Here is a 13,371-nt window from a genome sequence, read left to right as displayed (position 1 = left end):
AAGAAATCAAGTATTGTGTATTTCAGAGTCGGGTCTTGTTAACGAGTGTCCTCGGGACACTTTTAAGGATTTTAAAAAAAGAAATTATTCTATAAAAAAGTCAAATATATTGACAACACAAATTTTAAAAAAAAATTACCATTTAAAGGTTTTAAGAAATGTATCGGAGATACTCGTTAACATATATTTTTTTTTTTTGGAAAAACTCGTTAACATTTCCTATTAGTTTATAGTGGATATACTAATAACGAATAACTTATATTTTAGAGTAGTGATATTTGTATACCTCTTTCTAAACATCTTCTATGACAACTTTCTTTTTCTCTATTTTGATTGGTCAAAATCAATAGAAAGAGAAAAAGGTAGAGAGAGAATAAAAATATAATGTGAATATGATAGAGAAAATTATCAAAAAATTGTTAGAAATTGGTTGTACATATATCATTACTTTATATTTTATAACAAGAGCGTTGCTATTTCAAGCGACAGAAATTCTCACGATTTGATCCCGAAACAAAATTAGCCAATTAAAACACCTGCTTTGCCAGCCGGAATAAAAGGAGGAGAGAAATGAAAAAATGCAATGAAATAGGAGTCGTGAAAGCATCGCTATAAAAGTTTCACTAAACTTAGCAATTTCCTTTATAACAAATAATAGCTTAAACTTGTGAGGAAAAAAATGTTGAAAATCCAACATTATCAAACGGAGTCTGGGCTTGTTTGATTGAATTTTGCTTCTCAGTATTTAAATTCTGTTTTATAAATCATTTTTACAAAACACTACTTAAGATTAAAGTTAAAAAAAAAAAAAAAAGTGTTTGATTATCGTACTTTTAAATCAGTTTTTAGTATTTTAATTTTTTAATAGATTTATTAAAATGCCATTAATAAGACTTCCGTGTTTTTCAGTTGAGAGAAAACTTGAAAATAAAAAGCAAAACAACTTTTGGCAGTTTCCGTTTTTCAGTTTTTAAAACAATAAAATTGAAACAGATTTTAAAAATTAATATTGAGAAGACCTTCATCAAACAAGTTTTTAAAATTTTCAATTTTATAAAACAGAAAAACAGTTTTTAAAAAGCATTTCAAAGAGGCCCTTAGGGTGTGTTTCTTTTTCCTTTGTTTGTTGGTTTATTTTTTATTTTTGGGTGTGTTTCTTTTTAGCAATTTTTTTGTTGTTGTTTTAGTTAACAAAAGAGATGCAAATGCATCAAATATTAACATCACAAAAGAAATTGTGTGACATGCTGTTCCTCCTGAATTTCATAATCTTGTGAGCATTTGAGAACAAACATATAATTTTTTTGGGTGTGTACTCATTGCATATTTTTATGCTGTAAAATTATACAAAGTTTTAAGTTGTTATTCCTTGTATGTTTACATACAACGAGACAATTTTAGTTGTGCAAAACCATAGTCCAAATTTGCCTACTCAATACTCATACATAACACCGTTTGTTTAAACCATTTGAACCTTAATTCCAATTTATTATAAGGGTTAATGGTACTTTACCCCCCCTGTAATATAGGTTATTTTTTATTTTCCCCCCTATAAAATATTTTTTTTGATTTACCCCCTGTAAAATATATTTTTTTTGGAAGACCCCCCTAATAAGTCATAAAAAAACGAAAAAATTCTGCAATAAAGTCGTTTTTTTATGACCTATTAAGGGGTATTCCAATTTTTTTTTTTTTTTACAGAGAAGTAAATCAAAAAAAATATTTTACAGGAAATAAAACACCATTAACCCTTATTATAATTACTAGTCAGATAATCATGATATTAGGGTTTCTTCATCAATTCAAGATTATATTAATTTCTTCAACTCTCATATTCATAGTTTTTTAACCTACAATTTCAAAAATTCTTCAACCAAAAAAAAAAATCTCTTTAAAACATTCTCTGTTCTCCCCCATCACTATTCGAAGATAACATCTCAGCAGAAATAAAAACAACAATGAAAACAAACTTATCAAACTAAAAAAAAAAAGGACCGATTTTGTTAAAAAAAGAAAAAACAAATGGATCGACAGTCCGCTATGAAGAATACCGGTACCGGCCCACCACATTCCGATCAACATTTATTCATGTCTATTAATTTTCTCACCCTATGTGTTTCTTATGAGCCTTATATAATCTGAAGTTTCGAAAGCTCTTTTAGAAGTTGATAACGGATCATTTGATAATCATTAATGTTGTGAAAGTGCCTCAAAATTGAAGAAATTGGAATTCTGAAAGTTGAAAATCGGTGGCCGATTTTCAACTCTGTTTTTTTTGTCTGTTGGTTCGGCAAAAATCGGTGGCCGATTTTGACAGCAGAAAATAAAACAGAAACGTATTTTCGTGTCTAGATTTGTTCCAGTTTTATTGAGGATTCTTTTACTATAAATATAGACATTGTATTAGTGTAAACCTTGAGATAGAGGGGGCTGGAACAAGGGTTTAGAAAGACAACAACAAAATTAGGGTTTGTATGGAGTTTGTCTCTTTGGAACAAACGCTAGGGTTTGAGGGTTGATTCACCTTGGGAAACACTATTAGGATTGATTCTCTTGGTTATAGGAAGAGATTGGGACTTTGGGTAGAATTAGGCGGGAGAATTATTCTTGGAATCCATTGATATCTCTTTTGAAAGGTTACTCATCATTATAGTGGAACGGATGACTGCTCTCTCCCCCAGACTAGGTCAATTTGGACCGAACTGGGTCAACAAATTCTTTTGTGTTCTCTCTTCTTTCCCTTTTGACTTGTATTTATAATTGTTTCATACACTTTGTTTTTATTTCTTGACTATCCCTTGCTCTACACATCAAGTTTGTTATTGGTGTGATTTTTCATCGAATTCACAACAATTAACAAACAAACATGTCATGTAGACCTGCAACTACACGAAATCCACAATGACCGTCACTAGCTATATCCACACCTTTTCAATAAATTCATGCATGAACGACAACATTTGGTCTTTATGTGGGAAGTTGACTTTAACCGGACGTGCCTTAGGAGGATTAAGAGACATATTACTTTTAACACTCTGTTTGGTAGGATAGAAATAGGGAAGAGAGAGTGAAGGAAGAGAGAAGTTGAAGAGAGATGATGAACTTTCCCTCTTCGGTAGTGAAGAGAAATAGGGGAGAGAGGCTAAAATATTGTGGGTCCCACACAAAATTCTTTCTTCTTATAACTGACGAGAAATAGAAAAGAGATGGAATGTTTTTTCTGTATTCCTATTTTACCCCTCGTTCCTCTTTTCATTCAATTAATTTTATATGCTTTTATTATACTGTAATTTTTTTTCAATAGATTGTTTTTAGTATAAATGTAGAGTTTGTCGCTATTTCCCAAGTGTATTTGTGATTCACCGTTGTTTAATATTTCACAAAACATTTAAGAGTTTTTACACTTTTTTTTGGGGGAAATACTACACTTTTTATTGATAAAAAATACTTAAATTTATATATATAAAAAGTTCTATTTAAAATAAATAGTTAAATTAATTAACTGAATTTAAACAAAATAATCAAATTAGTTTGAATAGAAATGTTATTTTAACATAGGGACATTATAGTACTTTTAAATATAAACAACACTTCTCTCTTCTCTATTTCTCTCATTTCTCTTTTATACCAAACAATCCATCAAATCTACTCTATTTTTCTCTTCTCAAACTCTCTCTTACCTACTTCTCTTCTTAACCAAACACACCATTAGAGACACTTTTCCTAGTTGACCTTGTCGACCTTTGTTCATAGGTAAAGTCAATTTTTATTGTGTTACAAATTTTGAGGTTCTCTAATTTTTAAGTATTGTGCTAAGGGTCTTGTTGGACTTGCGCAAGACTAACCCTTATAATGATGTATGTTCGTATAGAGGTAGTTTTTCACCCAAAATAAATACAGAAAGGTAGGAATATTATTCTTACTGAACATTTTGATGCGATGGTAAGTGATGATCTTAATTCTAAAATAGGTTTTGAGAAGCATCTATGAACAAAAGCAACACCTGATACAATGGTATCATGGCGTAGAAGAAGCTAGCAGGCATTGCCATTTTTTCATAAAAAAATATATTTATATGTTAAACCGATCATCAATTTTGACTTAGTCACATTAGTTTAAAAATATGTCTAGCCTAACATATCATTTGAACCAAACCCACTTGAGTTGGATTAGTGGTATTGACTAGAGATCTGAGAGTGTGTTCCTCCTCAAAGTTTCAGGTTCGATTATCTCTGACCCAATTTAAGAAGGTTAGTTTAATTTCTTAAAAAAAAAAAAAAAAATCATTTGAACCGATCACCTCATCGGTCTTCAATTGGACCAATCGAATCAAACCCGATTTATTTTTTTAAAAGACCACTTTCACTCAACATTCTTAATTCAAGTACGATATACTTTTTTTTTTAACTAAACAAAAAGTTTCATTGGCTTTTTTCTTTTAAGAACTTTAATTAGTTACTGCTAATAAAATATCTTTCCATACACTTTAGCCTTCACATTATAAAGTGACAAACCACTCCAACAAAAAAAAAGTGAAAAACCAACCCACCTTCATACTAAAGAAACTGATTAGATTAATGGTGACTTCTAAGGCAGTGCAACGAAATGGTCCATGCACAAGGGAGAAAATATGCTTTTGGTTGTAATAAAAATACAATATATAAATTATGTAACGATAGTGTTATAAAGTTGATAATTTATAGAAAAGTTTGATTACTTATTTTCTTATCAGACTTAAATTATGGTGTGGGTCAAGACTCAAGACAACTCTAAAGGCATCCTTAAAAACAATCAATATGAAACTCTCCCTCCCTCTCTCTCTATTTTGTTGGGTGATAATCGAATATGTCCATGTCTTAGGGTTGAAAATCCTTTCAATTTTACGATAAAAAAAGTTCATTTGGAGTAAAAACAGTAAACACGAGGAAGTTTTTCAAAATCTTAAAGGTTACTCCCTCTGATTCTATTTTATAAAAAACATTATGTTGGGTTGTTGTATTTAATATTAAAAATATAGTAGTACTTTTAAGACATTATATATCCTTTTTATTTTTAATGCACCATCAACATTGTCTCTCACCCAACCCTCGACACCCAACAAATTTGTCTCACCACTTTACCAACACCCGCACTAGAAGTACTTCTAGACATTAACATTGAATGGATGTATGACCTAATAATGTTGACGATAAGTCTATGCAGAAAAGACCTTGTATGACCACAGATAAAACCGTCAAACCCATCCAGTTTAGATTCAAGCAACGCACTGTCATCTACGTTAAGAGCCATTGAATCAAAATTAGGTCAAATCCAAGAGACAACACATACCGACCCACTAGATTTTTGATCCGTGCTCCGCTCGGATTTATTGTAAAGGGATTGACATACGAATAATAAAATGCAATATATAACTGGTAACAGTGAAAAAAATAAGTTGTAAGGCAGGTCTTTCAATTTGCAAAGCTCTAAATATCAAAATATATAATTTTTGTGTTGGGTGTGAAATTTACCACGGTTTAGGTTTTTCTTTTGGAGAAAATATATGATTTTTGTGTTGTGTGTGAAATTTACCACAGTTTAGGTTTTTTTTTTTTTTTTTTTGGAGAAACACGTTTAGAGCTTGGTATATATAACCAAGTTTACATGGAAATTAGGGTAGCCGAGTTTGCATGAAAATTACGGTATTCTGTTTGTAAACGTATCAAATAAGCATAGAAAATATTGCAAAAAAAAAAGAAGGCAACAAGATAAGAATGAAATTGGTTAAAAAAAAAAAAAAGTGTACAAAATATTGTCAAAAAAAAAAGGCAAGAGGATAGCAAAAAAAAAAGGCAAGATGATAGAAATGAAATTGGTGCGATGCATTTTTTTAGATGAAATTTGTTAGGTTAAATAATTGCAAACCTTATGAAGCAAATGAGCGGGAAAATATTAGGTTAAATTGCTGCTAATTAGTGGGATGAATTTTTCTAGTATTGTGTACAAAATATTGTCAAAAAAAAAAAAGCAAGAGGATATGAATGAAATTGGTGCGATGCATTTTTTTAGTATTAAAGAAGTGTAAAAAATATTTTCTTAAAAAAGAAAGTGTACAAAAAATTGTCAAAAAAAAAAAAGAGGGTATAAAATATAAGACATCAAACGTATTATGCTCATAGTTTCTAGAACAAACGTGCGGTATCAAATAAGTATAGAAAATATTTCCTTAAAAAAAAAAGAAAAAGCAAGAGGATAAGAATGAAATCGGTGCGATGCATTTTTTTAGATGAAATTTGTTAGGTTAAATAATTGCAAACCTTATGAAGCAAATGAGCGGGAAAATATTAGGTTAAATTGCTGCAACCTAACAAAATTAATAAATAAGGATAAGGATATGATCAAATTCAAACTTATAATCAACAATTTTTTTTAAGGTTGATAATTATAAGGCTTAAATATGATTTTCGTCCTTGTAATTTGAGTCAGTTTTGATTTTCGTCTTTGCAAAAAAAAACTTTGAAAATCATCCCTGTAAAAAAGTTTTTGTTTGAAAAAGGTCCATGACCCCACTTTTTTGCTAACATGATATGGTTTTGGCCACATGGCAGTTGCTGACTGTGCAAGTTTTGCCACGTGACAGTTCATGTCATTAAAAATTTAAAAATGATTTTTTAAAATTATAAAAACTGAAAAAAATTCCAATATTTTTTTAGATATAAAGAAAAAAATTGGAAATTACTTTTTTTTTTTTACATATGGAAATAAATTATTGAAAATTAAAATATGAATAAAAATAGAATTTAAAATTATATAATATCAAAATTTATAACTTTTGAAAATATAATTTTTAGTATTTTCGGAAAATATGTAATATATAATATTCAAATTAAAAAAAGAATTATTTTTCAAAAATTTAATTTTCACTTTTTTTTTAAAAAATTTTAAGTTTAACAAATTTTTTTTTCATATTTTTTTAATTTAAAAAAAGAATTTTCAGAATTTTGATTTTTTTTTTTAATTATGTGGCATATGCCACGTCAGCACCACATGACAAAAACAATGCCAAATCAAGACAATTTTTTTTCTTGCAGGGATGTTTTTCATAGTTTATTTTACATGAACGAAAACCAAAACTGATCTAAATTATAAGGACGAAAATCATATTTAAGCCTAATTATAATCTATCAAAAGTGTCAACAATATTTACACCAAAAAGCAAAAACATACCATAAGAATTGAACCTTTATTTTTGTGAATTTAGTTCCATACTTTGTTGATTACACTTCTTAAATACATTTTAGATATTTTGCTATTAAAATAAGAGTCAAATTTTTATACACGTTAAAAATATTATATCAACAAATCACAATCATTTCTAATATGACTTTGAAAATAATTATCATTAAAGACAAATTATTTTTATGATCTTTCCTCAATTTTTTTTATTTTTTATTTTATTTTTATGATCTAACAACTGTAATAAGAGTTTATTAACTTAAAATAAACACATTTTTTTGTTTGAGAATGAAACATTTCCAGAATAACAACATTCAGTTCTCTTCCAAAAACACCCTCAAATACAACCCCACAATTACACAAAAACCCCTCCTTTAAATTCTCTCCACCATTAACCTCCTTCCATTTATTCCTTCAAATTCAATCAAACCATCATTTCCACCCGTTCCTTCCCTCCTTTTACCTCACAACACAAACACCAAAAAAATCAAAACCCTAAATTTTCCATAATTTACCCAAGAAAATGAGAGAAATCCTCCACATCCAAGGCGGACAATGCGGGAACCAAATCGGCGCCAAATTCTGGGAAGTAATTTGCGACGAACACGGAATCGATCACACCGGAAAATACAACGGCGATTCTGAACTTCAACTTGAACGTATCAATGTTTATTACAATGAGGCAAGTGGTGGAAGGTATGTTCCACGCGCTGTTCTTATGGATCTTGAGCCTGGTACTATGGATTCCGTTAGATCCGGTCCGTTTGGTCAGATCTTTCGTCCTGATAATTTTGTGTTCGGTCAGTCTGGTGCTGGGAATAATTGGGCTAAAGGTCATTATACCGAAGGCGCTGAGCTTATTGATTCTGTTCTTGATGTTGTTCGTAAAGAAGCTGAGAATTGTGATTGCTTGCAAGGTAAGTTTGGTTATAAATTCATCCTTTTTGTTTTTAGCCATGTTGAATATGTATTGTTTTGAGATAATTGCAGTTGTGTTGTTAGAGAATTGCGATTGTGTCGTTTTATGTTGTGAGTTTGTCGGCAGCTTCATTATTTTCCTTTTTAGTTTTCAGTGATGTTGAATTTGTGTTGTATCTGATGTATTCTATTTGATTTGTACGAATAAATATCGTTTTTTAGTAGCAAATATTAAATGATTAAATGTTGAACTGGTGTTGTTTTCGAGAAAATTATGATTGCTTGCAAGGTAATTTTTCCGTTTTATGCTGTGAGTTTTTTTGCTTATTCATCCTATTTCTTTTTTATCAATGTTGAATTTGTGTTGTTTCCTATGAATTCTACCGATTGGAATGAATTAGTATTGTTATTTAGTAGGTAAATTTAAATGATTATGAATTGACATGGATTTGTTATGATTTTTATTGTTTTTGTGTGGCAGGATTTCAAGTGTGTCATTCATTGGGAGGTGGCACGGGTTCAGGCATGGGAACACTTTTGATTTCGAAGATTCGAGAAGAATATCCGGATCGTATGATGTTGACGTTTTCGGTGTTTCCTTCACCTAAGGTGTCTGATACGGTTGTAGAACCGTATAATGCCACGCTTTCTGTTCATCAGCTTGTTGAGAATGCGGATGAATGCATGGTGTTGGATAACGAGGCTCTTTATGATATTTGTTTCAGGACTTTGAAGCTTGCTACACCAACATGTAAGTTTATAATTTTTGTTTTAATTTTGATGTGATTAATTAATCAGATTATTTTAAGTTATATGATGTTGTCTGAGTTAGAATGTAAATTCAATGTTTTAGAGATTAGAGTAAGACGATTAACCCAAATGTTATACAGATTAGATTGTTATGATAGTTGATAGACACAAAGCTGGGTAGGATTAAGAATGGATGCACAAGAGAAAAAGTTGAGATATCATCTGTTATATTTTATGTAAATATGGTACACCCTGCTCTAGATGGAGGTTAGATTTTTAGATTTAGGGACACATTAAGATAAAGTATAGGTAAAGCTTGTCAATGAACATGGTTCACAAGCAAACATTATAGGATTGTTTGATTCATGTAGTTAACCTCACCCGTGTTAGAAGGATTCGGTTGTTGATGTTTTAATGCAGCTTATTTTGCATTGATGTATTAACATTTTTTATAGAGGTAGTGGAAGATTAGGAAATATTACAAAACAATTTATCGAGAAGAATTTAGAGTTAAATAATCTGTCATTTGAGATGATTCATATAGCTAATGATAACAAGGAAAGGCTTTTTGTTATTGTTGATACAAGGAATCTTGTTGTTTATGTTATTCCCATTCTTGTTTTTGCATATGTTGTTGTTATTACCATGAATCATGATTATCTGTGGTTGTTCTGTTGTAGTTGTGTGCTACAGATAAATGGTTAACATTAGTAATTGATATGTTAGCATGATTTTCATTCAATTCACAAATGAAATTTGGATTAAACACGATTATATTGATGGGACCGTGGGAGGGTTCAAGTGGGTTTAGGGTCTTTGTTCTTACTGATTGCTGGTGGTTATTGTAGTTGAATTTCTGCCATCAATTTGGTTATCCTGTCACTTTCTTTAAATGAAGTGTATTTTACTTTATTTGCACTTTTAGTTGGAAGTTCAATTTTCAACTTCTTTTTCTTGATTTGATTATTTCAGTTGGTGACCTTAACCACCTCATTTCTGCCACCATGAGTGGAGTTACTTGTTGTCTACGTTTCCCTGGACAACTGAACTCTGATCTTCGTAAGCTTGCTGTCAATCTTATCCCATTCCCTCGGCTCCATTTCTTCATGGTTGGGTTTGCACCCTTGACATCAAGAGGATCCCAGCAATATCGTGCTTTGACTGTACCAGAATTGACTCAGCAGATGTGGGATTCAAAGAACATGATGTGTGCTGCTGATCCACGCCATGGCCGTTATTTGACCGCATCAGCAATGTTCCGTGGTAAGATGAGCACAAAGGAAGTAGATGAGCAGATGATCAATGTGCAAAACAAGAACTCTTCATACTTTGTTGAGTGGATACCAAATAATGTTAAGTCCAGCGTATGTGATATCCCACCAAAGGGCCTTAAGATGGCATCAACTTTCATCGGTAATTCAACTTCGATCCAGGAGATGTTCAGGAGAGTTAGTGAGCAGTTCACAGCTATGTTTAGGCGCAAGGCTTTCTTGCATTGGTACACTGGTGAGGGAATGGACGAAATGGAGTTCACTGAGGCTGAGAGTAACATGAATGATCTTGTTGCTGAGTACCAGCAATACCAGGATGCAACTGCTGACGAAGAAGATTATGAGGAGGAGGAAGAAGAGGAAGGTGCTGCTTAAAGCATCTCTTGATTTGTCAAAATTGTTCCAAATATATAAATATAGTTGGCTTTGGCTTTGCGCGAGTGGTATATGTTAAGATTGTGAAGCAGTCAAATTAGATTGACTCGATAGTGTGTATGTTTGTATTAATTACATCGTCTAAACTGGGTTTTGCTGTCAATGCTTTTGTTCTTGACATTAAAGTCTTGGATGTTTGTAATAATGGGTTACATGTTAATATGCATCAAAGTAAAATGATCTCGTTTGCTTTTATTACCTTGGCCTTTTCCTTTTCCTTTTCCATGTGTATATATATTTTTTTGGGGGTGAACTTTCCATGTATTAAATATATATACTTTATTTCGTTTGAATGACAAATGGTTGAGTCTTTCACTCACATAAACTTGAGTTCAAATTCGGAATTCTCTCGCTTATAGACTTGTATAAATTCAATTACAAATCCTTGTCAAGATTGCTAGTTTTTCTAATTTTGTAGGAGGATGTGCACTCTTAATCTAAATGTTATTATTAAGTAAATGAAAACGATCTGCTCATACTGTCCATTCAATAGATACTTAAGAAGGGTCGGCATTAGAAAGCAGTAATTGTGAAGTTATTAAAATCTGAGTTCTGTCAAAATTACGGGCTGTAGGTTGAAAGTCCTAAATAAAGTTCCAAACATACTATTATAAGTATCTACCTTATCCAAAAAAAACTCCTTTCATTTATGTATGAAAAAAGCTTCTTCATTTTTGTTCATTCTTGAAAACAGTAGTGAAATGTTACAGACAAAAAAAAAACTCATTAAAGTGCAACTGAGTCCAAAGAGTTCTCAAAAGTGAAGGATTAAAACGAGTTACTGTTTTTATAAATGATTGAAGCATAAAAGAAAGAATATTTTTGTGTTCTATCGATTATCATTTTACTTTACAAGTCGATATCTGCCTTATACAAACGACAAAAGACTTAAACTTTTAAGTAAATGATTAAAAGTTTCAATATTGACTCGTGTGAAGAAAATAATTTATAAACTCAATAAGCTATCATAAATTTTAGAAAAATGCTAACAAATGTCCTTTGAAAACTTCATAAAAAGTTTAAAGTGAACATTTTATATTGAGATTTATGTATTCAACATATTGAAACATAAAAAAATAATTTTTTTCTATGTAAAAGTTATCAATTATTTCTATTTTGACAATTTAACAATGTTCTAACTTCTAAGGACACTTGTTAATAAGATCGTAAATTTTAACCTTACATTTTACACTTTCAAACGGTTTGGTAATCCTCTAAAAAACTACAATTTTATTTTCATAAAAAAAAAAAGAATGAAAGTTTGCTACCGTTCGCTTGGATGCGAACGTTAGCTCAAATATAAAATAGAAAGTCATTGACAATATGAATCCAAACTAGTCATTTTATTGTTCACACGTTTTTTTTTTTTTTTTTTAATTTTCTTGACAAATAGAAGTGTGTAATGTTGATAAGCTAAATTAATCAATTAAGATTATTTAGTGACTAGCCGAATGACAGTACATCACATTAACATATTAATTCTTACAGTCACCATTTCATAAGATGACCATTTCATTTTTTTGTTAGGACGGCATATTTGTGCTTGTGGGAACGCAGCCTTAATTAATGCAATGCCAAGTACAAATTCAATATAATTAAATAGGCTTTAATACGACGCCAATATTCATCCAACAAATACCACTATTCATAGTACAAATTTCTATCTTAAAATTATTCTAGGGCTTGCAAGTTTCGAGTTTCAAAGTTGTTATCAAATGGCTAATCTCTCATTCTTGCTGTCTTTGCAGATGATGCTACTACTCTCCAAGATTTTTGCGTCACAAACCCAATAGGCCAAGGTATAATTAACAAACACACAAACGTATTTTTTTAATTAACAACAATTCATCTAATTCACGTTTTGTTCTTAAATCTAAAATTTATATATTCTTAAATGATGAAAGTTAGCAACACTCACTTTTCAACACTCTTTCTAACATTTATTCTTTTATTGAATGAAATCAATGTTGTTAGCATCACTCTTCTTAAGTAATTAAAGTTTATACTAAAAAATTCTCTGAGATTCTAACACTTTTGTTCCTCTATCAATTGTAACAATGTTAGGGAATTCAGTATGCAAGGATCCAAAACTTGTTGAGGCAAATGATTTCCTTTTTAGTGGCCTTCACATAGCTGGCAACACTACAAACCCAGTTGGGTCTAGAGTGACTCCAGTCTTTGCAGCTCAGCTTCCAGGATTGAACACACTAGGGATCTCAATGGCTCGTGTCGATATAGCACCATGGGGAGTTAACCCTCCTCACTCACATCCTCGTGCTACGGAAATATTCACTGTTCTTGAAGGCACATTGGAAGTTGGATTCATCACTTCAAATCCAGAAAACCGGCACTCTAGGAAAGTTCTACAAAAGGGAGATGTGTTTGTGTTTCCTATAGAGCTCATTCACTATCAAAGAAATATTGGATATATGACAACGTTGTTGCCATTGCTGCTCTTAGTAGTCAGAATCCAGGAGCTATAACTATTGGCAATGCAGTGTTTGGGGCTGCACCTGAAATAGCTAGTGAAGTTCTCATTAAGTCTTTTAAATTGGACAAGACTACCAATTACTTGCTGTCCAAGTTTTAGAATATTGGGAGGGAATTCAGCTGTTTTTGTTTGTTTGTATGTTTCATTTGTTGGTCTTCCTTATTTCCTATGGTATTTTATTATCATTCATTTGATTCTTTCCTAAATTTATCAGCTACCTTGTAATCTTTTACTTGGAGTCTAGTTAGGCTATGATTAGGAGTGTCGGGACTTATGCATTTTATGCTATTT

The 13,371-nt window shown here is 31.1% G+C and overlaps 1 protein-coding gene and 1 pseudogene across 1 annotated transcript; both read left to right on the top strand.

Moving 5' to 3' along the window:
- Positions 1-7,614: 7,614 nt before the first annotated feature.
- LOC11414871 (tubulin beta chain) lies at positions 7,615-10,787 on the top strand. The gene is made up of 3 exons (XM_003594548.4): positions 7,615-8,132; positions 8,615-8,884; positions 9,856-10,787. Exons 1-3 carry the CDS (start codon positions 7,739-7,741, stop codon positions 10,527-10,529), a joined length of 1,338 nt encoding a protein of 445 aa, XP_003594596.1. The 5' UTR covers positions 7,615-7,738; the 3' UTR covers positions 10,530-10,787.
- A 1,859-nt stretch (positions 10,788-12,646) lies between these two features.
- Positions 12,647-13,179, top strand: LOC11414425 (putative germin-like protein 2-2; annotated as a pseudogene).
- Positions 13,180-13,371: the final 192 nt, after the last annotated feature.

The sequence above is a fragment of the Medicago truncatula genome, chromosome 2 (genome assembly GCF_003473485.1).
Source record: "Medicago truncatula cultivar Jemalong A17 chromosome 2, MtrunA17r5.0-ANR, whole genome shotgun sequence".
Classification (NCBI taxonomy): domain Eukaryota; kingdom Viridiplantae; phylum Streptophyta; class Magnoliopsida; order Fabales; family Fabaceae; genus Medicago; species Medicago truncatula.
The sequence above is the reverse complement of the archived record's forward strand: the minus strand, read 5'-3'. Positions and strand labels throughout refer to the sequence as shown.